Consider the following 25,357-nt stretch of genomic DNA (forward strand, 5'->3'; position numbering starts at 1 on the left):
TCAATCTGTGCAGCATCTATATTACTGTTTAAAAATTTCTTCATTCTAACATATCACCTATATATTCATTACGACTTGCAGTATGCAGATTAACAAGTGTTGGACATAAGGAACTGCTAAAAAGAAAAGAATTGTTCATGAAAGGTAAAGAATTTTGATAAACTGTCCAGTTATGCAATAAATTATCACCAGTCGTTACCCGAGGGATTATTTTAACACGTTGAGCCCGGCCCCGGTGAACTTTCTGTGTAGCCGGCAGGGGAATTTTCATTTGGCTGGTGTAGACCGACAGTATTAACATTCGCGACCACGAGCTTTGTCATGCACAGGCAGCACTTGTATGTCAGTAGAAGACAAAGCTCACCAACAGATAAGTTCTACTTGGTGCATGAAGTCGTGGATAACCCTGCAGCGTTGCACCGCTTGATCACTCATCCCGGCTGAACGGAAAGGACAGTAAATTCAGTGCCAGGCTTAACATGTTAACCAAAAGCTTCATACACAATTCTGTGTAATGAGAATAAATGATATTTCAATCTGTGCAGTGTCTTAGCTATAATTGTTTAAAGATTTCTTCAATCTAATATAATATCACCCATATAATTAAATGAACTTAATAACCAGCCCACGAAAGAAAGTTAAAACAGATTTTAAATCAATTTTGTCAATACTGGGTATTCTGTTTTCCATCGTTTTCCAGTCTGAATACTTCAGCCCAAAACTTACAATCATCATTTTTTCTTCCTGTAAAAGAAACAACAAAAATGGTTTCTTTGTGGAATTCGCGTGACTTAATTCGTTCACACAAAAAGTTTGACCTGTCACTGAACTTCATAATATATACATTTTTAATTTATGTAATCTCTGAATGATTTATTTGTCCCAAAATAATTTTTAAAATCTTTGATTTTACAAACTTTTCAAATCCAGAATTTTCAGATTTGAGAAAGTAATCATTTGGGTATATCCATACCACAACCACTTCTGATATATAGAGCATTAAAAGGAAAATTTGAAGCCATTACATGTTAAAAAAAATGATGGCTACTAATTAAAAAATATGTGTGCAGATGATCTACTAACAAAGTACTTAATATATAGCATCTCACTGAATCACAGCACATGCTCTGAAGATGAAGATTTCAGATTTGATGGAACAATTAGGAATGCAGTTGGGTCGTCCAGAAAGTTTTGCCATTTTCAAATCGAAGCATGTTTTCTTGTCAAGAATTTGTTACTGCTAATAAGGGGTGATCTTAAGTGATGCAGATGTTTTAAATACTGTTTTTCTACAGATGTTGCACAATTCTAGCATGTGTTGCAGCATAAATTTTGTTTTAGAGCAAAACTAAGAATGAAGAACCCAGAAGTTAACTTTCATCATATTACACTCCTTTATTTAAAAAAAAAAAGAAAAGAAAAAGTGCTCATAAAATTTGTACTGTGTATGGAGAACATGCTATTTCTGATAGCACATTCAAAAGTAGTTTAAAGATGGAAACTTCACGCTCAAAGATGATGCCCAATCTGAACAAACATCCCCTATAAACAAGAACCTATAAAAAGAAGCTATTACTAAAAATCTACATTACATAGTTCAAGATAGATCATTTTCCTGATTTCATTCAAACTTGTAATAAACTACACAAGTGTTAAAAGATCAAATACTTAAACTCAACGTCTAATAAGTAAAAATTCACCCAAATTTTGTGCTTCCATCGCCTTCCTTTCTGCCAAATACTCAAGTCTTGCATCTCGAATTGCTTCAAATGTATGGTTAAGCCTGTCATTATACAATGCTTGTAAAGTTTTAGCTTTCAGAAGTGTTAATCGTAAGACTTCTTTAGATGTATATGCACCACAATGCCTAAGAAAATTTTTTAAAAAAAAAGAAAATGAAAATTTGAAAGACAATTATCATTTAAGACAAATATAAATCAATGGTAAAATATCTGTATGGCCACATCATCTTTTATAGTTCATAATCAATATGTAAAAATAACTTCTGATTAACCAGGTTCGTAATAGGGCTGATACCCACAATTAACACAAAATCATAATTAATAGGACAGCAGCTTAAAAAAAATAGGAAAAGGAATAACTCATATTATATATATCATGAAAATACTATTAACGAGTTTCCTATATTTTCAAGCAGTTGAATTCAAAGAACAAGCTTGATTAGTTATGTAAATTAAACCAGCATTCAAAACAAAAAAACATCAAAACAGAAAGAACAATGTTTTTGTTTATAATGCTCTTGCATTTCGACAGGAATCAACGATAAACAAAAGATTATGGGCTGTATACCTATTTTTATGATTTAGCAATTTATTTTCAATGGATGACTTTCTATTTATTTTTATTATAATATATTCTCAATCATGTACAATTGAATTACATCTTCTGAAAAAAAAATCTGAACACTTCCTTTTCTTTTTTGCACTTTCTGCATAAATTTTGCTTTATTTTGTTTAATTATTTTGTTTGTTTATGCAACAGTAATTTTTCAAACATTTTGCAATAAACAAACTCAAGAACCAATTAATTTGCAACTTGACTGATCTGCCCCCGGTTAATCAGAAGTTGTATTATTTAACATCATTAACAACTAATTTTGCTGAATGAAATGTTTCCATTAGTTAAGTATATTTTCTAAACCATATAACATAAAGAGTAGCAAAAAATTTTAACTTAGACCAACTTCTGCATATAGATGAATGTTATCAATTGACAATATAGGCCTGGGTAAAAAGCATGAATCAAAATTCCATGATGAAAGTTGACCACAGAATCCATGTTTTGTTACAAGTGTTACAAAATCTGCACAAAGAATGGTAGTGCCATTGTTACGTAGAAAATGATTATACAAGAAGTTGTTAAACTGGCATTTTTTGAACAGTAGGTAATGACAGAATAAGGGCAGCCTCAGATAAAGAACTAAATATGCTGAAACATGTTTTTTATGGACTGTTGAAAAGGATCCAAAGTATTGGAATAGATAGATACAAGTAAGTAGGTTATGTACTTGTATACAAAAAAGTGCATAAGGGCTATCTACTTAAGAGTAGGATACCTTCATGGAGGACTTTGTAAAAGGAAACTGCCTCATATTCATGTTGCACATGGGAAAAACACAAAATCCAATCATGCAACTAGCTCATTTGCCTGATGCTGAATTCAGGTCAAACACCTTGTTATCCAGCAGTCTTAACCCTAATAATAAAAACTGCAACAAAGCTGGTATCTCTCAGATTAATTAAAAATCTCATGATTACATCCGTAATTTGAAGAGATAACAGGTGTAGCAGCTACAATTATTTGCAGGAGGTTCAGGGAAAGTGTTTTTAACAATATGCCTAGTAAAATTAATCAAAAATTAACATTAGATGAATGTCAGTTAAAAAAAAAAAGGCATTTGGAGAGAGACTCGCACTTGTAAAGCAGCAAAAATATTTTGTCCATAGATCAGAAGTACATAATTTAAATAGCAAGGAAGATAAACAAATAATAAAAACAGAAAAGCAACAATCACAGCATAATCTACCCAATAAAGCTGAATTCAAAGCTTAAAAAATACAGTGAAGGCTTTTAAACACGAAAAAAAAAAAAAAAGACTGGAATTAAAACTATTAGCTAACATTGATAGCTCTGAATTCGAAGAAAATCTAATTCATGAACTTAGTTTTTTCTTTCTTTTTTAAAATCTTAATGAAACTAAATTTCAAAGAACAGTTGAGATAAAACAATAGTTATTTACGAAAGATTTATTTATTCTTGCTTTTTGATGCAAGAATCATTGTTTTTAACATGAAATTTTTCATAGCCAGGTTCATAAATCTCTCTTTTATTGCAGCAACAAATTCAAAGAGGTGACATTAGACATCAAGAGGGACAATAACTGACACAACACACACTGTGACAACTATTGTTTTAAATATGCTGTGAAATGAAATGTTTTTGTATTCTTTATTGCACTTTTTTGGAATTTATTTAATAACAGACTCTATGTAACTATTTTTGCGACTTTTACAATTAAACGTGTAGTGTTTTCCTTAATTTGAATAACCAATTATTCTAATTTTTGTTATCTTTTCTGAACTCAATTCCTCTCGCATGTCTTTGCCAGGATGAAAACCCAGTTAAAGTGAAGAGTACTTAAACATGTGAAAAGAGAAAGAGCGTGATTTTGCTAGCATAGTGCGCTTTGCTATTTTGCCCTTTCTGCTGTTACTCTGAGTTGCTGATACGCCTTCTGGAAATGTATTTAACATCTATTGTCTATGTATTTAACGTCTTTTTTACTAAGCACCGCTCTTGGCCATTTAAAGTTATTGTTAAATTATTCTCAAGTTCCCACCACAAGTAGTTGGTGTTACTGTGAGCACGAAGTACGTGCATTTTTGTTAAAGTTGAATCAAATAAAAGGGCAATTTAAATCTTTTCCAGTGTGCTGTTTTTTTCATGCCTGTGTGAAAAGTCACCTAACTTATTAGTAAGATTGTACCTTTGCATGATAGCTAAAACAGAAAGATGCTAAACACAATTTGCAATAGCATTCATGTTTAGTTAGTAAAGTCTGTTCCCCGTTCCATAGGAATTATTGTTCCATTTGATGCTTACTATCACTTAAGTGAGTTTGTTGCCACATTAACAGCATACCTTATATATTAAACACAATCTCACAGACAAAATTTTTGCTGCTGACTGCAGATGCTGAATACTGAAAACTTTACTTTCAAGGATTTTTTTAATTAGGCATCAACTTATTTATGATGCTTTATTATTAACCCCTTTAGGACAGGTGTATCATATATGCATCAACAGTTAATCCTCTTACAAGACGGCATGCTGCTTAGTGCAACTCACCTTGGAGATGGTGTGTTGTTTCAGGTAAGATCTCACAAGACAGGATATTTCGCGGTGCTAAGCCCAACTTTAAAAAAAATCATTAATCCTTTGTTGCATACAAATAATCTAGAGAAGTTAAACGAAAATGTTTGTATTTTTTCTACTTAAAATAACCTTAGTAATAATAATAAAATTTAATTTTATTCAAATTTTGTTTTAAATAATTGCTACAGTTCATTCACTACAGTGGACAGCATGCATATACATATCTCTTCCCAACGATTTACAGTCATTGCATTTGAAAGCATTTTCTGCCTTGTTTGCAGTGATCATTATCATCTTCTAAATGGTAAATCTACAACTGACATGTACATACAGATCCCCTAAAATACCTTCATTTTGTCGATTGTGATTGAATTCATTTTGCTACGATTTTATTACCTATACCTATTTGATTCAAATGTCAAATGTTCTAGAAATTCCTTGCCAAACGTAAACATTTCCAGTGGTGTTTTGGCTTGATAAGCAGTACATCTGACTTTCAATTCACTCTTTTCGGAAGATCTTTATCTACCCACTCCACAATTTTCTCAAACTGACATTTAAAATAAAATGTCTAAAATTACTAATTAAGAATAAAAAATGGCAGTATAAGAAAATATACTAACTTGGAAACAGAAGTAGCAGCCAATTTCCAAATAGCAATGCTTTACTTACTGATGCTATACAGCCATCTATGATCCACAGTTGAAAGTTCTAATACAGTCAAAAGTCATTAACTCGGACACCCATAATCCGGAATGATCTATAATCCAGACCTCAAACCTAAAAACTTTCTGCGCATGCGCAGCGCTGACACATGCGCATAGGCGTTTACGCGTGCACGTAAGACCTTTTACCACTGCGCATATGCGTTTGCACAAGCGCAGAATACGTTTTCGCGTGCGCGTTTTATGTATAACGGATGGTATAATCTAAAATTATCTAATTATCTATTTCAGTTAATGTTGATGATTGCGTTGTTCCTTAATCTTCGAATTGGATCCGGTTTATTATTTTTTGCAGACCGTAAGAGCAATTTTATAAAAGTAAACTTGAACTTTCGATTATGTCAAATAGAATTTCCGGTTCTGCAGCTCCCAAAGGATCGTACAAAACGAAAGTATGTTTCGATGTCCATCAAACAAAAAGTGGAATTGCTGCAAAAAATGGATAAAGACATGAAGAATGTGACAGAGAGGTTAGTGAAAACGAAAAAATTTCAATTGACAAGTTAGTCGGTATTCTCAACACAACAATTAACGGGACTTGAACAGCGGAACTTTGTAACTGAACAAGAAATTGTGTCTGTTTATAGAATTAAAGAGAAAATATTATCACATAAAACGAAGCAACTTAAAACAACTTACATTGAAAGAAATGTTTAATAAAGTAAACAAATAAATATTAAGCTTTTTTTGTAAATTTTGATACCCTTTAGATTATATTTGCTCTTTATTTCATAAATTAAGGTTTCATATTTTTAATTTTAGAATTTCTGCATGCCATCTTACGAGATTTAAACTGATGATCTATAATCCGGAAAAATCAATAATCCGGAATCGCCAAAGTCCCGACGAGTCCGGATTAACGACTTTTGACTGTAGCATAGAATGAATAAACACAGGAATTGAATCTGTTAAGGCATTTACAGAAGAATAAACAAATTTAAACTTTTGTCTACTAGAGTGGACATGATGCAACAAAGGGTTAAAATTTTTTTTTATCAATTGTTTTGATTTTTTCTATAATAGTATCTAACAATAACATAATCATAAAGGCAGAATATCAAGATACTCTGAAAATATTTTTAATTAATATCTTATGACTCATTTTGATGAAATGTAAAAATCTTACTTAAGTCTCAATCTAAACATATGAAAAAATAATAAAATATACGATCAACTATTATAGCATAAATGATTCAGAAAGGAGGCAGTGTGTGATAATCTAGTCGCTATCATTTCATTAATTATGAAACACATTTTCAGTTAGAACTTTTTCATTCGTCCATTCCAGTAGAAAAATTAATCCTAGGAATCCCTCATTTTAGGCACATCTAGAGGAGTATGTTAATTTTGGATGAAGATGGATTTTTCCCTCATCTTTTGTTCATAGAAATTATTAATTTCTTCCACTATTATGTTCATTAGATCATTGAAAAAAAAATCAGTTTCATTTTCATAACTTTGAATATGTTTACTCCTGAATTCCTGTAAATTCATAAGGCTTCAATTACTTAAAATGATCAAGTTCGTGACGGAGTAGCCACCGTTCTGCTGGACTAACAAACTTCCAATTCAGTCTCTGAAAAGATATTATTAACAAAAATCGCTATTCCCACTTAAATCTAGTTTTTGGTGTCAAAATAGTCACTCATGGGCTCAAATGAACATTCATGGGCTTTACAAATTCGAATATACTCTTCTGTTAAAAACTTCTTTCTCTTAGACATCACACCATTTATTTAACTCTATTACTTGGTGCAAAAAACTTACCGTTTCCTATCTAAATCTGATTGCAAACTGAATGCAAACCAGAGTTCCTAAAACCAGAGCTTCACTCCGAATCTTCCCATAGGAAAAAAATAAAAAGCACATTTGAAGCATCGGAAACTGTTCAATGTTTATATCACGTGAAGACAACTGCGTGTCAGCTGGGTTTTATTTACTTTATATCATCTGATCGTACATCTAAACTAATCACCAGAGAATCAGAAAATACTTCACGGACGCAAGATCAGCAATGCATATGTTCAAATAATCTAAATGTAATGGATACAGAGTGCCATCTCGTGATATAAAAAAAATTCTAAAAGATTATGTATGTTTGAGAATGCATATATGCAACACCCATCTGGAAGATCAATGCAAGTGGTGATGCATGAGTGTATCACTCGGCTACTAGCAACATTTGGGACTGATGCATCATATATGACACACCTGTTTGCAGAAGGTTTGTAGCTCAGCAACATGCTGTCGCGAAGGAGTTAATATGATTTTGAACAGATGAATGCGAATCATTTTAAAATTATAACTAATAAATATAAATTTCATTAACATACGCCAGAGGATCAGCCGGTCCTGGCTTTTCAGTTAAACATCCATCAAATTTGAGATTCTGGATTGGATCTTTAAATGGGCTTGCAGCATCTCCTTTTGAGTAGCGATCAAAAAATCCTATTTGGAGGGAAAAGGAACAAAATTGCATTAAAATTCAGCTATAAAATAAATATATATACATTCTTACCGTATGCCAGTAAATTTAATTGCATCTTTTTGAAAATTACTTTAGGGCAATCTTCTTACAACTGCAGTGTAGCTGTACATACACTCAAACCTGGTTTTGTGCAGTGGCTAGGGATCGAATACAAAAATCGTACAAAACTTTACGAGTAGCTATTAAAAAAAAAAAGTCAGAGTCGTTTAGAGCTGACTTTTTCAGTTACCATGCAGACATTGATTGGTTTCTGTGACAGCTGTTCTTTCACTAGACGCTTGTGTATGTCACGATAGCCAGATATACACGATAGAAGCTCCTTTTTTTTAATTGATTATTTTTTTTGAAAACTGCATCAATTATGTTCCAATTTGATTGAAATGTTTATATACCGCCCCAAAAAATAACACACACACCAAAAAAAAAAAAAAAAAACACATAAAAACTGGTTTGAGTGTAGTTGCAATTCCTAGCAACCCACACACATAATAGGCAGAATGTTCAAAAGGGGGGAAAGAAGTAGAAAAAGAGGAGCACCCAATGAAGTTTAATTAACAATTTAAAGTAAATACATATGATAATTAACAAACAAAACAAAACTTGAATGAAATTCATAACCATCAAAATGTGGTTCCCAACCACAATTTAGGAAACACTGTTTTACAATACAGTGGACTAATATAAAAGTGTTGCAAACTAGTCTCAACTACTGACAGCAAAAAAATTTTTGTTTTTCCAACTGCAATATGTTAAATTATTTTTATGAATAAAACAATGTACAGATTTTTGTTATATGTTTAAATTAATAAGAAAAATAATTAGTTTCTACTTATATCCATAAGCAATTCTAATAATGGGGAAAATAATTCAAATTTATTTATTTATATCACCATATTTCTCTAAAAATATGTTTAATCATTAGAATTCCTAATAAAAAATATAAAGCATAAACTGTTAGGTACATATTGTAATTTATTACATGCCCTTAGATGTTTTCCATTAATTTATATAATACATTAAACAAACTAGAAATGAGGCATTCCAATTCCTTAAATCCTACAAATTTTGAAAGATTCAGAATCCACATAATTTTTCCCTTTTTGTTATTCAAATCTTTCAAACCTTGGCCTTAAAAAAAAAAAAAAAATATTTTAGCACATGACTGGTTATTAATACTCACTTAAAACATTTACATTAGTCATGGTCATGAGCACTTACCTATTTTAGCACTTAACTGGTTGATTGGGTATTAATACTCACTTAAAACATTTACATCGGTGATGGTTATGAGCACTTACCTGACCACTTAGACATGACACTTAGCTGATAGAACATTTAGCCAACAACATATTTTGCTCCATTATGTTTGATTGCACATTTAGCAAACTAAACATACTAATTCAGAAGTCAAACAACAAAAATCAGCGTTATATTCACAAAATTTTCACAGGACTAGTTTCGATGGTTTTACCGAACCATCATCTTCAGCTGCAAAACCGCAAATGAACAAGATAGGAAATAATGATTAGATAAGATAAGAAAGCCTGGACAAGAATAAGCAAGTGGCGCCATCTGTTGGCGAAACCAGAACTAAAACATAATTTCTCTAAAAGCCGAAGGCAAATTTGGATTGGAATTAGGATCGTTAACTAGAACAGAAAGATTTTTATGAATGTGAAATGCCTCTAGAAAATCCAGTTCTCCAATGGAAGATGTTTTTTGAATAATTTTGGCAGCAGAAAAATTGAAAGTGTGATTTTCGGACCAACAATGTTGAGCAACAGAAGACTTCTGTGTTTCCTTTTTTCTAACATATGCCTCATGTTCTTTGACGCGAAATTTTAAGGCTCTCTTAGTTTGACCAATGTAAATTAAACCACACTTGCAAGGAATCCTATAAATAACCCAGGAATTCATATCCAGAATGGGGTCCTTGAGTATAGAAGTTGGAATTTTATTGATGGGAGAATAAACAACCCGAAAGTTAAATTTCTGCAAAATATGTGCAACTTTATAGCTAATTGATGGAAAGAAGGGAATGACAACAGAATTTTTATAATCTCCTAAAATAAGAGTGTGGCTTTTAGTGTGTTGAGATGAGAATTTTTTAACTGCTATGCTCTTCAAGTTTGCTCCTCCAAACTAGCCCTTGATGAAGAACTAAATTATTTAAAAGCAATAGCTATTGACAGGGGCTTTTCACCCAACATTATTAATCAAGCAGTTAAAAAATTCTCATCTCAACACACTAAAAGCCACACTCTTATTTTAGGAGATTATAAAAATTCTGTTGTCATTCCCTTCTTTCCATCAATTAGCTATAAAGTTGCACATATTTTGCAGAAATTTAACTTTCGGGTTGTTTACTCTCCCATCAATAAAATTCCAACTTCTATACTCAAGGACCCCATTCCGGATATGAATTCCTGGGGTATTTATAGGATTCCTTGCCAGTGCGGTTTAATTTACATTGGCCAAACTAAGAGAGCCTTAAAATTTTGCGTCAAAGAACATGAGGCATATGTTAGAAAAAAGGAAACACAGAAGTCTTCTGTTGCTCAACATTGTTGGTCCGAAAATCACACTTTCAATTTTTCTGCTGCCAAAATTATTCAAAAAACATCTTCCATTGGAGAACTGGATTTTCTAGAGGCATTTCACATTCATAAAAATCTTTCTGTTCTAGTTAACGATCCTAATTCCAATCCAAATTTGCCTTCGGCTTTTAGAGAAATTATGTTTTAGTTCTGGTTTCGCCAACAGATGGCGCCACTTGCTTATTCTTGTCCAGGCTTTCTTATCTCATCTAATCATTATTTCCTATCTTGTTCATTTGCGGTTTTGCAGCTGAAGATGATGGTTCGGTAAAACCATCGAAACTAGTCCTGTGAAAATTTTGTGAATATAACGCTGATTTTTGTTGTTTGACTTCTGAATTAGTATTTATTCGGCGTGTTATTGTGTCTTAAACTAAACATATATTTAGGTGAAATCATGACAAAAGTTTTGTAAAATTTACCTATAGTTATCCAATTAGTCTGCTTTGAGGGTGTACAACAATAAAGCTTATGAGGATTTTTATTTAATGCTAGAGAGGGTACATATTTTAAAATTAGACAGAAAAGCAGCCTCAGGTGATGTACATTTAAAAAAATAAATAACTATAAACCTACATCAAATCTGAGAGAGAACAATATGCCTCTTTTCAGAAGGGGAGACCACAGTAGTTAGATGACAAAATGATTTCACATGGAAAGCAAGTAAAATAAAAATGATTGTAGCATGATCTGTTGAAGAAAACAGTAGTGAAGTATGAAAAAGTAAAGATATTAGAATTTTCAAAGAGTTAGGATGAACTGGACTAAGCTGATTGAGATTTTATTTTCCTTTCTGAAAATATGATTCATGCTCCTTGATGCAAAAATGCTGTTTTATTTTGGTCAATATTAAGTCAAACCACACTGGCCAGAACTTGATTGATATGCCATTGATAACCACATGATTATATAAATTCCTTGACAATTAAATATCGGAAACGAGATATTTAAGAATGGAACAAAGAATTTTACTGATAAGTCAAAAAATAACCTGAAAGTTGAAGTTCCAGATAATCTGAGCAAAACTTCAAGAAACTTCAAGAACTAAACTTCAAGAAAGATGAAACAGCATGATGAAAGCTTTATTTGTAAGGTTTATTTCTAATAGCAAAATGTCTTACATGATGACAAGTGGAAATTACTTAAAGGTTTTATCAATAATTGCAATGGTGATTCCTCCCCCCCCCAAAAGCAACCTACTTAAAATAATTGAGCTTCTAAGAAAGCAATTATGAAGAACATGTACAGCTGAGTAGAGAAGCGTACACAGTGGTTATATTTGTTTCTAACCACTGATGAACAGTGCTTCTTTTGCTTCAAATACTAGAACATCTAAATAAACTTTTACTGAGAACTTTCTAACATGAATATAAAATGTTAGAGCATTTTTAAATTAAAGCGTCACTGCATGGATGCATCGATTTTTTACCAATTGCAAGGTTGAAAAGTGTAATCGAATTTGTGGAATCTTGACAACGGAAGAAATAACACAGAGATCGCATTGTTGAAAGTTGTACAGAAGAAACAGTTTTCTGAACCAGATGATAAAATGCTTGAAAATTATTCAGTGTTACGTTGATTTTAATGGTATTTTGAAAGTTCAGACTTGAATCTTAATGAGAAAAGGTACAAGAAATTTCCAATATCCAACAGTACTACCCTGTAATCATCCAGTTACAGAAAAAATCATCCGGACCAGAGACACGCAATTGCACCATGCAGGAGTTCAAATCCTGATAAGCAACTTAAGAGAAGATTTCTGGATTCTTAAATGCAGGAAGACAGTAAGAAATGTAATTAGGACCAGTGTAAGATATAGACGATTTAATTTGCAGCCTACACTGATCATTGAAGCTCCTCTCCCAGAAGATCGCATAAAGGAAGCTGCAGTTTTTGAAGTCTCGGGAATGGATTATGTTGGCCCATTAATCCTAAGAAATGGCCAGAAAGTTTGGATTGTTATATTTACTTGTGCCATTTACTAAGCTACACATCTGAAGTTGACAACATATTTATCAACAGACCTTTTTTTTTTTTTCGCTAACTTTTAGAAATTTCAAAGCTCGAAGGGAACTATCATTTTAGACCTTCCATCTCTTACTGTGACCATTGGTTCTAATTTTTCAGGAGCTGAAAATTTGCTGAAGAAAATTTATTGGAGACGTCATTTCAAAATACAGTGTATCTCAAAAGATCATTTGGAAATATAATCCCCCATCAGCCCCATGGTATAATAAAAGGAATTCTACGAAAGGTTCTAGGAAGTTCACTAAATTTAGAAGATATGAACATCATTATTTGTGCCATTGAAAGTGTACTTAATCTGCAACCTTTAACCTATATTTCAGAAGATGTTGATGATATAACTCCACTTGTCCCTTCTATGCTTTTGCATGACCTTAAAGGAGCAAGAATCCCAGATCTTGATGTTCTGGATTCGTCGTCTAAATAAAAAGACATGTTTACCGACAACCTGTGAAACAAGATTTACGAAAACTATTTCATACTGAGTATTTGGGCCATTTATGCCAATCAACGAAGAATCAGAAACACATCCAAACTGGTGATATTGTTCTGGTTTCTAGAGACAACGTCAAGAAAACTGAATGGCCTCTGGCCAGGATAATCGAAGTCTATATTTCTAAAGATGGACAAGTTTGTCTGGAAAAAAATAAAAATGAAAAGTGGAGAAATTCTCTATTCATTGCTCAGGTAAATACCTCTTGAAGTGACAGATTAAAGCGACTCCATTATACCTGTAGCCAAACAGGCTTCCATTCTCAATGAACTGAAGACAGTTGAAAATCGTCTTTCGGAGACCCTTCTGACAAGCCAGTACTAGCTCAAAAGATAACTCCTCCTAAGCAAAGAACTGTTAATGATTTTTTTCCAAAGACTCGGAAACATCCAGATATGGACGATTAATTAAACCTAGAATTAGGGTTTGAGACTCCTTGGTTTGAATCTCAAAGGTTGGAGTATGTTGCAATACCTGATGTTTCCACCTGTGAATTCAGTTTTTCGCATGCACACACATAATGAAGTGAGCTGAAAAGAAAAGATTATGTAAGTTTTCACTGTGCACTCAAGGAGTTATGACGTAATATATGTTCTTTTTGTTGCTTTTAAAAATTTTAAATGAAAAGATATCGTTTTCATATTTGTTATAACGTTTCTGTAAAACTTGTGTGCAGATTAAATATAATGGAAAGAGCTGATGCTGAACTCTTGATGTTTTACATTGTATAAAGAGTTTCCTCAAACACTTTAGATTAACGGGAAATAAGCAACTGGCATATCCCAATGATTCAGGTAAGTGTTGTTTCACTTACCTCTTATCTGAATACTTTCACCACTGAGAAAAGTATATTAATATTGCCTTGGGACACAATACCGGAAGCCCTATGTTTTTTAGAATAATGCTACAAATTCTAATTTGATTTTGTAATAGATTTTCACTATTTTCCACATTATTATAATAGTTATCGATGTAGATATGATGCCACAAGTATGTATAAAGTTGTCATCCATATGAATTGTTCTATCAATCACTTTTCTTGAGCACACATGTAGCCTGCAGTACTTTCAAACAGTATACAAACTAGAATTCCATATTTTACAATTTTCACCGAGTTGTAAACTCTAAAGAATAACCTCCCCCCCTTTCAAGGTATTCATGCCTTTATACACAGACAACTTCTGAATAGGCTATCAAAATTTTTTTAAAATTTAGAACAAAATAATTCAGCAGTGGGTCTGACTTTCAAAAGCTTGACTGACAAATCAGTCAAGTCTTCATTATTACTAAAGTGCCAGGCCTTCAATAACATTCAAAATCTGTCTCTGGTCATTATTCGTGTTTCTATACACAGATCCGTATTCTAATAATACACTTTTTAGTCTTTATGCACTTGTCTTATAAGAAGCTACAAAACTTTCTTCATGTCTTGTATTGTAATATCTTTTTATTTGAGGACTTTCTTGGAAGCTGTGAATTTATCAATATTTTGATAATAACATCTATCTGACTCCTCTACAAAAAATGTAAAAAAAAATCATAGCCGATAAATAAAGCTACAGCATCTGCTACACTATCCAGAATGTTTTCTATATTTACCCCTTAGAGACCTAAAAACCGTTCCAAGACTGGGGATTGTCTTTGAAGACTATTCTTCTCGAGAACTAGAATTATCTAAATCTGGGCTTCAATCAAAACTGCTTGAAATTCATCAAATAACAGTATGGTGCATAATATCACTGTCACTAGAAACATCATCGACAACACCATCCTTGCAATTCGACAAACAATAATCACACAATTCTTCATCATCACATTCTATTTTATTATTTTCCATCCCTGCAAAGTTCCTGAAAAAAAATCAAATTCGGCTGGGAATGCACAAGCACTAAATCGATGCTCCTAGCGATAAAGTTCAATTATGCGGACGTATGTATTGGGAATGGTAATAGTTAACGTACCTGAAAAGAGAAGACTATATATGGCTAAAAGTTCATACAAAGATCTTTCACGTGAGCTAATTATGAAAATTCTTGAAATACTTTTCCTTTAATCTCAGAAGGTAAATACTTAAAAATGATATAACAAATTTATAAAATATGGCAAATGTATATTAGAAATTTTAGTTTTGAAATAAAATGAATTAGAATTTGGCTCACTACTGTTTGCTTTGTCAGTATCTTTTTTTTTTAAGAAAATATCAGACCTACATGCAACCTAAACAAAAAAACTACAAGCAAGAAGATATCTAACATACGAACAGCGTGCACTTGGAGAAATTGTCAGCTGTTTAGAGTGGGTCCGCTGCTCAGTATCTCAGATTTATGTCAATGCATAGCTGGAAAAATGTCAAAATTTATCCTTAAAAATGTCAAACCTAGATTAAATGAAATAAAATATTGAAGAAATGTTTGCAGTTAAATTGCTAGTTAGTGATGCTAAATTATACAATTCAAATGTTAGCAATGACAAAACAATATGCATTTAGATAGAAAAAAAAGGAATCAATCATGAATACTACAACTTCCCTATGAATCAGTCATGATGAAGATGCAATAAATTTCCACTCTTGGTCAAATATCAATGCTGCACCCAATGTAGCAAATATACAGGAGAAAGTTATGCCTAAATCATCAGACAGTATTATTGACAGAGCAAATACATTTACACGTGATGATATGCTTACTCATATGGTTGAAAGTTCAGTCCATTAGGAACAAAACTATGAAAAATATAAAACATCTACAAAAGAATCTCAAGTGAAAATCTATTGCACAGTCGGAAATTATTTTTCAAACTCTTAAATCTAATTGCCCAAGTATGACATGAAAAGACAACATGATTAATCATTGGCTAAATTATCACTTAAAATGCCTTTCCCTCCCAGACGTATAAGCAGATGGCATTTAAGGCAAATATGGCAGTTGTGATACTTTTGTCAGCCACAAATGGAAATTCTCACTTGAGCGCTGGCCAGTCAATTGTTAATTCAAATGTTAGGTTAGATAATTAGAACATGGCAAAAGAATATGAAGGCTATCTGCTTAGGGTAAAAGATGTCTTTGTAGAGGACTTTCTAAGGGAAATCAGCTCATATTCAAAATTCATAAGGGAAAAACTAAGCATGCAACCACCCCATTCATTTGGGTTCAAAAAAAAAAAAGCATTAACTATCAGTATTCAGTGGTCTTAATCATTTGGCTTACAGGGAGACAGTGCCAATTCCAAAATCTGGAAATATTAGTTTTAAAGAAATAAAACAGAATCATTCATAAAAAACAGAAAAAAAAAAGTTTGCAATTGCAGTCGCACTTGGATGTTAATACATTAAAAGCTGGTCTACTCAAAAAGCTTATGAAATGAAAACTTCTGGACAAATGAGCTTATACAAAAACAATAGAAGAAAGCCATGTTAGAAAAGTCGAACCAATGGGAAAAATTTCTGCTCTAAAATTCAAAATAGTCATCTTATTTGTTACCGACTTGAATAATAAAATAAAAGCCTACAATTAAAATTACATAAAATTTTTAAAAGGGAAAAAAAAATTTGTAAAAGGCAATGTATTTTTATTTTTAGGAAATCCTACCACAAATGAAAGTTTGCAAAGATATCGCCAGTCATTTCAGTAGAAGTTTAAATGAACAGAACTATTTAAATAGATAATACAGAGATAAAAATTACTGATGTAGCATATGAAAAAACTTAAATCACATATCATAATTTTCCAGTTTCAGTTTTCCATTGTTTATCCATTTTCAAAGTTGCACATTGTGGCTTTTTCTGACATCTGGATCCTGTCAATTTGAAAATATTCCATTTCATGCAGTCTGAAATATGAATCATTTTTTCAAAATTTAGGAAAAAAATATGTTATTTTTTTACAAAAATTAAACTGGCTTTTTGAGAATTAATCGAGTTTACATTTTAACCAAAATGATTGTGTTGGGATATCCTCTTATCCATTATCAGTGCTAAATCACACTGTCTGGCAACAATGAAAACATATTATTAATGGTTTAAGGCTATAATGGTATTATAGATCTTTCATGTACTAAATGTTTTGAGAAAAGCTTTTTTCTAAAATTCTAAAATATTCTGGTTACTTCAGTTATCCAGTTAGGTGAATATCAGATAGACCGAGTTTTACTGTATTACCTCGTGATTGCATTATGAACCACAAAGTTTCAGTACGCCAACTAGTGAAATCAGCTAAAATTTCCAAGGAACTGGTACAAAATATTTTGCAATTGTAATAAAATTTAAGAAAATTCAATTTTACTTTAACTTTTTAAGAAAATTAAGACCAAAGTTTCTTATTAGGTATTTTGATATATATATCTGCTTGAAGGAAATTAACCAAATACTAAAGACTACTCTATACTTTTATGTTAACTTATACAAAATGTACTTCATAAAATTTAAAAGGAAAAACCTTACCCAAGGATCCCTCCATAGCATCACTTGTAATAGGACTTGAATTGTCGTATTTTTCATTCAGTCCTACATCACGGCTGTACTTTGGGTCATGCTTTGAATTAGAACAATAATGCTCTAAGTCTCGAAGCAAAGAAGAAGCAGTTCCTTCACGAGTTTTCTTTTTACTACAGAGAAATTTAGTTTTCTGCAGGGCACGTTTAGCATGCCATGGGCACAAAGAGCTAGAAGACAAATTTCAATAATCAAGACAATTCATATATACACATCTATGTATAAGTTTCTGTCTTTCTAAGTATTTACTACATAGAGTATATAAATTACTTCAGGTTATATTATTCCATGGATTAGCACCAGCATTTTATGATATAGAAATAAATCAAATACTAAAGGCTTCTCTACAAGGTAAATTGTCAAAAGAAATGGGTATCTTCCTTTTTCACTGAGTAGCAATGTATTATGTGGATAAGTTTTAATGTTAAATTATAAGTCTAGCAATTACTGCATATACTACTCAAATCTCAAGTTCAGCATTAAAAAAAAATCCTTTCATCTCTCCAGATTGTTTATACAAGTGTCGTTGGATGTTGCAATAGATCATTATTTGATAGGACTAAAGAAGTCATTAGCTCTACTGTAAATAATATTATATACAGTAAGTCCAAAATCTGGAATAATCTAATATCCGGGCATCCTGACCACCAATTTTTTTTCGTGATCCTGACCAATTTCTTAACCAGCAATTTTTTTAAGAAATTATTTTGCAAAAAGGAGAAAGATTCCAAAAGTAGCATCTTGCTTTAGTATATGCTTAATGTTTGATATGTGTGCAGTAGACATATTTTAATTAACAAGACCTGTTTGCTTGGCTTCTCCGATTTTAACCCTACTGAATAACTAGCATCTTTGAAGCCAATCTCGTAATAATTTTTTAAATTATTTTTTGCTTCCATCACCATGTCACTATCAACTTTCATGCAATGATGTCTAAAATACATTTTTTAAAACATTAGTAGCTGAATGCTAAACAGCATGGTAACTTTTCATACTGACTAGGTGGCAATTACAGACTTCAGCCAACAATGGTGCTAAGCTAAGTGTGTTGATAAGAAGAAATTTAACAGAAATTTCTTTCCATATACAAAAAAAAATAGATTTTGTAAATTATATTAATGGGCCAAAGAATTACATTTAGTGCTATTTGAATTAAAAATAACTTATTCAGATAAGCCTTAAGTATATATAAAAACAGATTTTGTAAATTATATTCATAAGCCAAGCTATTACAGTTAGTGCTATCTGAATTAATAACAACTGACTGTTTTTCAGATAAGCCATAAGTATATGTGGGAATTTATTTATTTGGGATCAGATAAGCCTTCACATGTGTAGAATTGACACAATTATACTAAATAACTAATGTAATTTATACTTGTACAATGCCTGATAGAAGCAAGACAACATTTAGAACAACATTATCAGGTTCAATGTTCCGTCTTACTTTCTTCGGGAACATGCAAGGACCTGACTTGGAACAGAGAGCTTACTAAAGCTATGTTCAATAACTGTGGGAAGTAGACAGGATACACAAGAAGGGTATACAAAAACCCTTTATTTTTCTCTATTTACAATAACTTCCGTACTTCGGAATACAAAGACCCACTACTTGTGGTCTAAACGTAAAAATATAAAAATAAAACTAAACTCTAATTTAACTTTAAAATAATAAACGTGGAAGATTGGCCTTATATTAACAGGAAGCCGTATGTAGTACAGAGAACTGTGAACACTACAATATGTTTAAAGTTATCAAGAGGATTAAACCTCTGGCCTGGAAGGCAACCAGCAACTGAGTAAAACTTCTAAGGTAAGCGGCCTGCTTCGACTAACTCCTTCCGCTCTCTCGCTTGGCAAAAAGCCACAACTTAAGTACTTGGCGTTCGCCAGACAAATTTTGCATAAATAAGTCAATGCTTTTAATTCTGGCCGGAAGTAGAAAATAAGAAGTGATAGTAAAGATTTAAAATAAAAATAAACGTTAGTAAAACGTAAGATCCTTACATACTTCCCGCCAGAGTTAATTAGTTTGAAACTGAGGTCTAAAACGACCTTGTTGAAAACTTTTAGCTCTAGAATCTAACGCGAGGCCAATCTTTTACAAACATTTCTCTAGATTTAGAAACTAGAAATTTAAAAAAAATTTGTTTTACAATAGCAGCTCCCAGGACACACAATTTTTTCATCTGTACTGCTAAACAGGAGCTTTTATTCAAATCTGGTTCCTTCCAGAGATCTGGAAGGAAAACTAGTTTAATGAAATGTTACACAATGAAATGGCAAGTAACATTTATAATTATATTTCTCTTAACATTCTTATTTCATTCATGACTATTTTAATTATCTCTCCCCGTGCTCTCTGACATGTGTTGTAAAAGAACACCAAACACGAATGTGTTTCTGTCTATGTGTTCCACACTTCCTCCTACAATCAAAACACTAACGTGCTAAAATTCAACATACCAAGACCTCGTAACACACCCTAATTTCAACTCTAAACCCTGAGGTACTATTCTGAAAGTGGCTAACTCTGAAGTGTAGCGTCAGAGAGCCTAACTACATTCATTCAACCTTTAACACAAATTCACCATGATTTAGTCTTTTTACAGTCACACGAATAAAAAAATTTTTAACATTACTTTCACTTTTACCATATCACGGTATTTCTTAACATTTGAAATAACAGTTCACATTGTATATAAGAACATATTAACATGCCGTTAATTTTACGCATTTGACAACATACATTAGTAGTACATTGTTAACTTCTATTCTTTTCAAAGCAAGTGCCAAAATAAAATTTATACAAAAATTTTTACAATATTTAAGTCTTTACACATCGCTATTATACATCAACTTTAGTTTTACATGCGAGTAATTGAAAAACATAATACCAAAATCGGTAAGAACTCATTTCTCGCCCTTTTGGCGATAAAGGTAGACCTCGCATGAGGTAAAACTTCTTGAAATCTGCCACTTGCAGTAAGAATGAAAGATTAACTTAAGTTTGCAAAGTAACATAAAATTTTACTTATCTTTGTGATATTCGGACATTCTTTTCTGAGCCCAGTCTTGGAAAGTAGTGTAGATTGTTGTTTGATTTATCTTCCTTCGTGTGCGGGCTCGCCCTTCAGTGCCTTCCTCTAGAAGCTTTCTTTTTTTTCCAGTTCGGTCACCCTTGAATACCTTCTTTTTCGCCTCTGCCTGTGGTCTTGGCCGTTTGATGGCAGCTGGTCTTGGCGGAACCGGGAAACTTCTTTCGTGTTCCTGCTTGGACCTCGTTGCTGGCCGTTCAAATTTTCCTTGTAACTTTTCCTCCGCCGCTGGTGGCCCTTCCGCAGTTCGGCGACATTTGCTGCGGAGAGTCCTGTCGGATGAGTAGATCTTCCATTTTAGAGCCGGGTTATAGTTGCCGTCATTTCTCCTGGCTCTCTTTGCATACGTCGTCCTTCTCCCTTCTTCATTCTGGGGGTGTTCGTGAGCTCTCTTTTCTGGACGGTGGAAAGGCTTCTTTTTCTTGCTACCTTCAATTTTCCCGCGGGGAAACTTTTTTCACTTGCTCCTGCCTCTTAATGGCTTGCCCTTGTCCACCTCTGGAGCTTGTGCCTGCAGTGTCTGCCGTGCCGGATCCTGCAAAAGATCTGTAAATATTTGCATTTTATTACGATCAAAGTAGGGTTTGATTTGATCACTGTTTGCGGAGCAGGTTTCACCATTTCTATCTTTTAACACTACTACAGCGTGAGTTATTTTTTCTATGACATATGGTCCTTCAAATTGTGGAAAAAATTTGGCAGTTTTATCTTCTGGTGCTGAAGAAAGTGAATGCTTAATTTTTAAAACTTCATCCCCTACTTTATAAGTTACTCCCCGTCGTTTCAAGTCATAATACAGTTTTTGTTTCTTCTTTGCTTCTTCAATTAGTTTTTCTATATCACCCATTTTAAATTCTGGGGCTCTTTGTTGCACATAAAATAATTTATCTAACGGCATTATAATCTTTCTGCCTAAAAGTAACTCAGCAGGAGTTTTGCCCGTTGTATCATGTTTTGCGGTCCTAAGGGCGAAAGCAAACTCATTGACATAGTTATCCCAGCTTTTATGAAAATTTTTAACATAACTATGGATAATTTTCACTATATTTCTATTGACCCGTTCCACTATATTTGATTGCGGCCAATATGGGACCATTTTTAAATGATGTATGCCCAGTTTTTGGCACATGTCTTCAAATACATTACTTACAAATTGAGGACCATTATCCGATATAACTTTTAGGGGCACCCCGTACTTTAAAATATATTTATTTAAAATAGAATCAGTAACTAATTTCGCGGAGGCTCGTTTTAAGGGAACAATTTCGGTCCACTTACTAAAATGATCAACCATAACAAGGAGATAGCGACTTTTATTTAACTGACTTTTTGGGAAAGGGCCCAATAAATCGATGCCAATTATTTCATTTGGAAATTCGGATTTAATACTATTTAGAAACCCGGCCGGGCGGAAATTAATATAATTAACTGCTTGACATGTTGGGCAGGACTGGACATACGCCCTTGTTAACTTTTGCAGTTCAGGAAAATAGACTGCCTCACGTACGCGTTGGATAGTTTTTCGAATAATAGCATGAGAAGCTAAAGGGCTGTCATGGAGCTCCTGCAGGATATTTAATCTAAGATTAGCTGGGATAACAGGTCGAAATTCGTTGTTGGAATTCGTAGTTTTTGTATAGAATAATAGACCATCTATTAGTTCGTAATGGGCCGCCCTATTTCTTATCGCCACAATATCTTGGTGGCTAAAATATTCAGGATCCTTTAAATACTCATAAATGCTTCCAAACTCAGGATCCTTACCCAGTTCGGTTATTACAGTTTCTCGGGAATTTATTGTACATGCTGTGAGCATTGCCACCTTTACGGTATTACCTTCTTCATCTATTTTAATTCTGGATAGGGCATCTGCTACGATATTTTCCTTTCCGGGGGTATGCTTGATTACCAGATTATATTCTTGTAGCTTGAGTGCCCATCTTATTAACCTTGGGGATAAGTTTTTCCCTGAGTACAATCTAGTTACCGCCGCATGATCAGAGTACACTGTTATTGGCGCCTTTTCAAAATAGACTCGGAACTTTTGCACTGCTAACAGAACTGCAAGTGCCTCTCTCTCGGTCACGGAATAGTTTCTTTGTGTTTGATTTAAAGTTCGGCTAAAAAATGCCACGGGCTGTTGATTTTGCGGAAGTACCGCTCCTACCGCATAATCCGAAGCATCCGCTGAAATTTCTAAATTTTCATCCTTTTCAGGAAATTTCAACACAGGGGCTTGCGTTAATACTTGTTTTAATTTTTCGAAAGCACTATTGGCTTCGGCCGTCCACGAGAATCTTGCCTTTTTCCTTTTTAATTTTAACAATGGCTCAGCGATAGCAAAATCTTTTATAAAGGACATATAATATGAACAAAGTCCTAGAAAAGAAGAGAGCTTCTTTGCCGTGTTTGGAGTCAGATACTTTTGTACAGCAATTATTTTTGATTCGCCTGTCTCTATTCCTTTCTGAGATATTTTGTAACCTAAATATTTTAATTCAGGGGCTGCAAATTTGCACTTTTCAACATTAACTTTTAGACCGGCCTCATTTAATAAAGAAAACACCTGTCTTAAATCCTGTACATGTTGGTCCAGATTATCACTAGTAATAATGATATCGTCTAAATAGATAAATGTGGACTTTCCAAGAACAGGCCTTACCACAATGTCCATACATCGCTGAAATGTTGCCGGCGCCCCTGAAAGGCCAAACGGCATACGCAAAAATGCATAAGTGCCAGACTTGGTTATAAAAGCAGTCTTAGGCACGTCCTCAGGCCTAACCCCTATTTGAAAATAACCAGTCGTTAAGTCTAAAGTCGTCATATATTTGGTGGATGTTATGTTCCCTAGAATTTCTTCAATAATAGGTAACGGATATACCGGATATTTAGTTATGGAGTTTAATTTACGGTAGTCAATTGCGAATCTCCACCTTTTTGGATGTGTCAAAGGATAGTCATTATTTTTCTTACATAAAACCACCGGGCTAGCATAACTACTTGAGATGGGCGTTATGATCTTTTTACGTAGCATATCGGTGATATACCATTCTATAATTTTTTCCTTATTCTTATCATACCGGTATGCTTTGTGGCGAACTGGCATTGAATCTCCGGTGTCAATACTATGGTTAGTAACCTGAGTAAATCCTGAAATATCACTAAATAACGAAGCAAATTCACTTGTCGAATTTTTTGTTGTTCTTCCTTAGGCAGGTGGTCAAGGTTTAACATTGGTGGTTGTGTTTTTTCTTCTCGAACTGGTTTCATCGTCAGCTTAAGGGACGCTTCGTTAAAATCCAGCATTGCTTCTGCCTCTGAAAGAAAGTCTATCCCTAAGATGATATGTGCTTGCAAATTCTTTACGACAAAAAACATAATCTTTACTTGCTCGTCCTTGATACGAACGTATAACGGTAATTTTCCTATGCACTTGCATCTTTCTCCCTGCGCAGCTAACACTGTCATATTATCCGAATTATATATGCGGTATTTCCGAAAATACTTCCTAAAAAAATCTGCCACACAGGAACACTGCGCGCCTGTATCCAGGAGTGCGGTGGCTGGGATATTATTCACTAACACTTCAATCTTCGGAAGAGTCAAATTTTTCACCATTACTGTATTTAACTTGAAGGAAGAGGGGTTTTCATGGCCTTCGGATTTCCGCACCCTCCAGTCAGCAGAAATCCGTTTTAGTTTAAATTATTTTTCATTTCCGTGCTTTCCTTCTTTTTCCACTGGCCTTGAGACTTTTTTCCTGGATTGCTATTGAACTGTCGACGTTCGCCGGCTGTTTTTGAATGCTCGGGTTTCCTTGCCCACTGATTCGCTTTGCTTCCGTAGCCGTGTGCTTGAGTTTGCTGTAGTCTTGGCGCACCAAATTGGTTTCGCTGTTGATATTGGCGTCTTCTTTCAATGTCCGCCGTTCTTCTACTTTCAAACTGGATTGCTAGCTCAAATAACTTTTCCAGTGTAGTCGGATTTCTTAATTCAATAAAGTCTTGCACTTGGGGCAGTAACCTCGGCAAAATCACTTGAATTATCTCAGGATCCGGACGGTTTCCATACAAGAGTTTGAAGACGTCAATGTTTCTTAAAATAAAGCTTGAGAGATTTTCAATTCTTTGCTGATATATACTAAAAAGTTCCGTTTCTAATTTCGTACGATCCCTTACAACAGGGAAGGCTTTTACTAGAGCAGTCTTGAAATTCTCGTAAGTATAGGTGGGACTTCCTGCTTGACCCAAGAGACTTCTGCCTATACATTTGAACCAGTTAAGCGCTTGGCCCCTCAAAGCGCTGGTAGCTAAGGTAACTTTTTGAAATTCGTGCACGGGGTAGAGCATGAAGTGGTCATCCAATTTTTCCAAAAAACTGGTTACCGGTGAGTTTCCATTAAATGTTGCTTCTGGTTTCATCGAAGTGCGCATGGTCTGGACGATGTAACCAAATCCTTCCAGGGCGGCAGCTGGCATTTCTGGATTCTGAGCCGCTTCTGCAGGCAGCAGAGGTTCTTCTTGAAACTCGGCCATGGTTATTC

At 33.6% G+C, this 25,357-nt stretch overlaps 1 protein-coding gene across 4 annotated transcripts in view; it reads right to left on the reverse strand.

The window, feature by feature from the left end:
* Nucleotides 1-25,357, reverse strand: part of LOC118182675 (KAT8 regulatory NSL complex subunit 2-like) — an 86,888-nt gene that overhangs the window by 30,322 nt on the left and 31,209 nt on the right. For all 4 annotated transcript variants that reach the window (XM_035352065.2, XM_085807787.1, XM_035352066.2 and 1 more), the window contains exons 3-5: nt 17,663-17,883; nt 7,955-8,069; nt 1,701-1,867 (exon numbers count right to left, since the gene is read on the reverse strand). In XM_035352065.2, the coding sequence (XP_035207956.1) occupies nt 1,701-1,867; nt 7,955-8,069; nt 17,663-17,883 (503 nt within the window). The remainder of the gene's footprint in view (nt 1-1,700; nt 1,868-7,954; nt 8,070-17,662; nt 17,884-25,357) is intronic.

The sequence above is a fragment of the Stegodyphus dumicola genome, chromosome X1, assembly GCF_044657685.1.
Source record: "Stegodyphus dumicola isolate Sdum_Otavi_A_Nest chromosome X1, ASM4465768v1".
Taxonomy (NCBI): domain Eukaryota; kingdom Metazoa; phylum Arthropoda; class Arachnida; order Araneae; family Eresidae; genus Stegodyphus; species Stegodyphus dumicola.